At 35.3% G+C, this 1490-nt stretch overlaps 1 protein-coding gene across 10 annotated transcripts in view; it reads left to right on the top strand.

Annotated features, from left to right (window-relative positions):
• LOC18783293 (chromosome transmission fidelity protein 18 homolog) overlaps window positions 1-639 on the top strand; it is an 18404-nt gene extending 17765 nt beyond the window's left edge. For 6 of the 10 annotated variants that reach the window (XM_020559317.1, XM_020559316.1, XM_020559315.1 and 3 more), the window contains one exon: window positions 358-639. In XM_020559317.1, the coding sequence (XP_020414906.1) occupies window positions 358-377 (20 nt within the window). In that variant the 3' untranslated portion in view covers window positions 378-639. The remainder of the gene's footprint in view (window positions 1-357) is intronic. The other 4 variants (XR_002270664.1, XM_020559318.1, XM_020559313.1 and 1 more) reach the window with 4 other exon arrangements.

Raw genomic sequence — 1490 nt, 5'->3', positions numbered from 1 at the left:
AGGATTAAATCAGATCTTTGTACCATGCAAAGGGAGTTTACCAACTGAACAAGCTGATTTATACCCTCTTAATTGCACTTTTACGACAGTTGTTATATATGCGTACTCGGTACCCCATTTAGTCTATCACTAAACTAATCTTATTACATGTGGAGGCTTTGGAGTCAGAATATTCCTCCAATCTTTTTTTCTCGAATTTAATCAAAGATATATTAATTGCCTACCATTTTTTCCTCACGACAGTACATCTTTAACTTGTTGGGTGCCAAAGTACCAAAGCAAACATATGACATAATTTGTTTAGTTTTGGTGTAATAGAACATATTGACCGAATTTTTCCTCTCCTGCACCATACAGGGTTTTACAAATGCAGTTAAAAGGCCAGTTCGCATTCGTGAATTTCTGCTGTGATGATTTTGGCTCTTGTACGCAGTATGGTGGTACCATGTTCTCGCATGTATTTTCTTTTTTATGAGTAATTCTCCCATGTTTACCTTCGTTTTTCATATGGAATGATACCTTTGTTCTGCAACACAGAATCACATTAAGGTGATTCCAGGAGGTTCTATTTGGGCACTGAGTTAAATGCTTAAGCTATTACTGAATATATCTTGCTTGTTTCTTTGTTTGGCGCTATAACTTTGCTTTTCGTTCTCATCTTTCTTTTTCAACCTTCAGTTTCTACCTGTATGCCGTTGAGGCCTCTTTCAAAGTTCCATCAGACATTGAGGCTCGTCTCAACTAATTGTGCACAATAATGCTACCGGATAGGGACGGGTTTTGTGCCTGCTAATGAATATTAGCATTTTAGTCACGGAAATGTCAGACTTAAAAAGAACAATTTCATAGATCTTCACCAGTTCACTAAAAATCCTTAATGTTGTGGAAAATGGAATTACTGGCTTTAGGGTTTAGCACCTTTTGAAAAGCTTATAGATGTATTCTCATTTGTAGAAACTGTCAATAGACAAGTTGTCATTTTCTTACGTGTTATTAGGAAGAGCAGAGATGTCATTTTCCTAAATGTTCAAAACAATTATGCGGTTCTACAAAGCGTCAAATTAACACTTGATTTTCTTTCAACAGAAAACTATTAGGGCTTGTTTGGTACGTTGTATTAGACAGTCAAGACTTTCCAAAACAGATTAATACTATGGATTAATACTATCTGTATAATATTATGTATTAGACGGTCGGTACTCTTATATATGCAAATTTCTGCTGTTGAAAGTTACTGCACTTTAAACAGCACCAAACGCCATATAATATTATGGATAAACAGTCTGTACTTTTCGGAATCAATTAATATTATTTGACAGAAATTAATCAGTACAATCCGATGTATCAAACGAGTCCTTATTGACTTTGAACCATGCTACTGTTAATGGCACAATAGCGCCTCATCAGATAAGGGGTTCAGCTAGGGCTAAAGGTGTCTATGGCCTATAGTCATAGGATTTATAATTATTATTAGGCTTCATTGTACTAAT

Source organism: Prunus persica, chromosome G3, assembly GCF_000346465.2.
Source record: "Prunus persica cultivar Lovell chromosome G3, Prunus_persica_NCBIv2, whole genome shotgun sequence".
NCBI lineage: Eukaryota > Viridiplantae > Streptophyta > Magnoliopsida > Rosales > Rosaceae > Prunus > Prunus persica.
The sequence above is the reverse complement of the archived record's forward strand: the minus strand, read 5'-3'. Positions and strand labels throughout refer to the sequence as shown.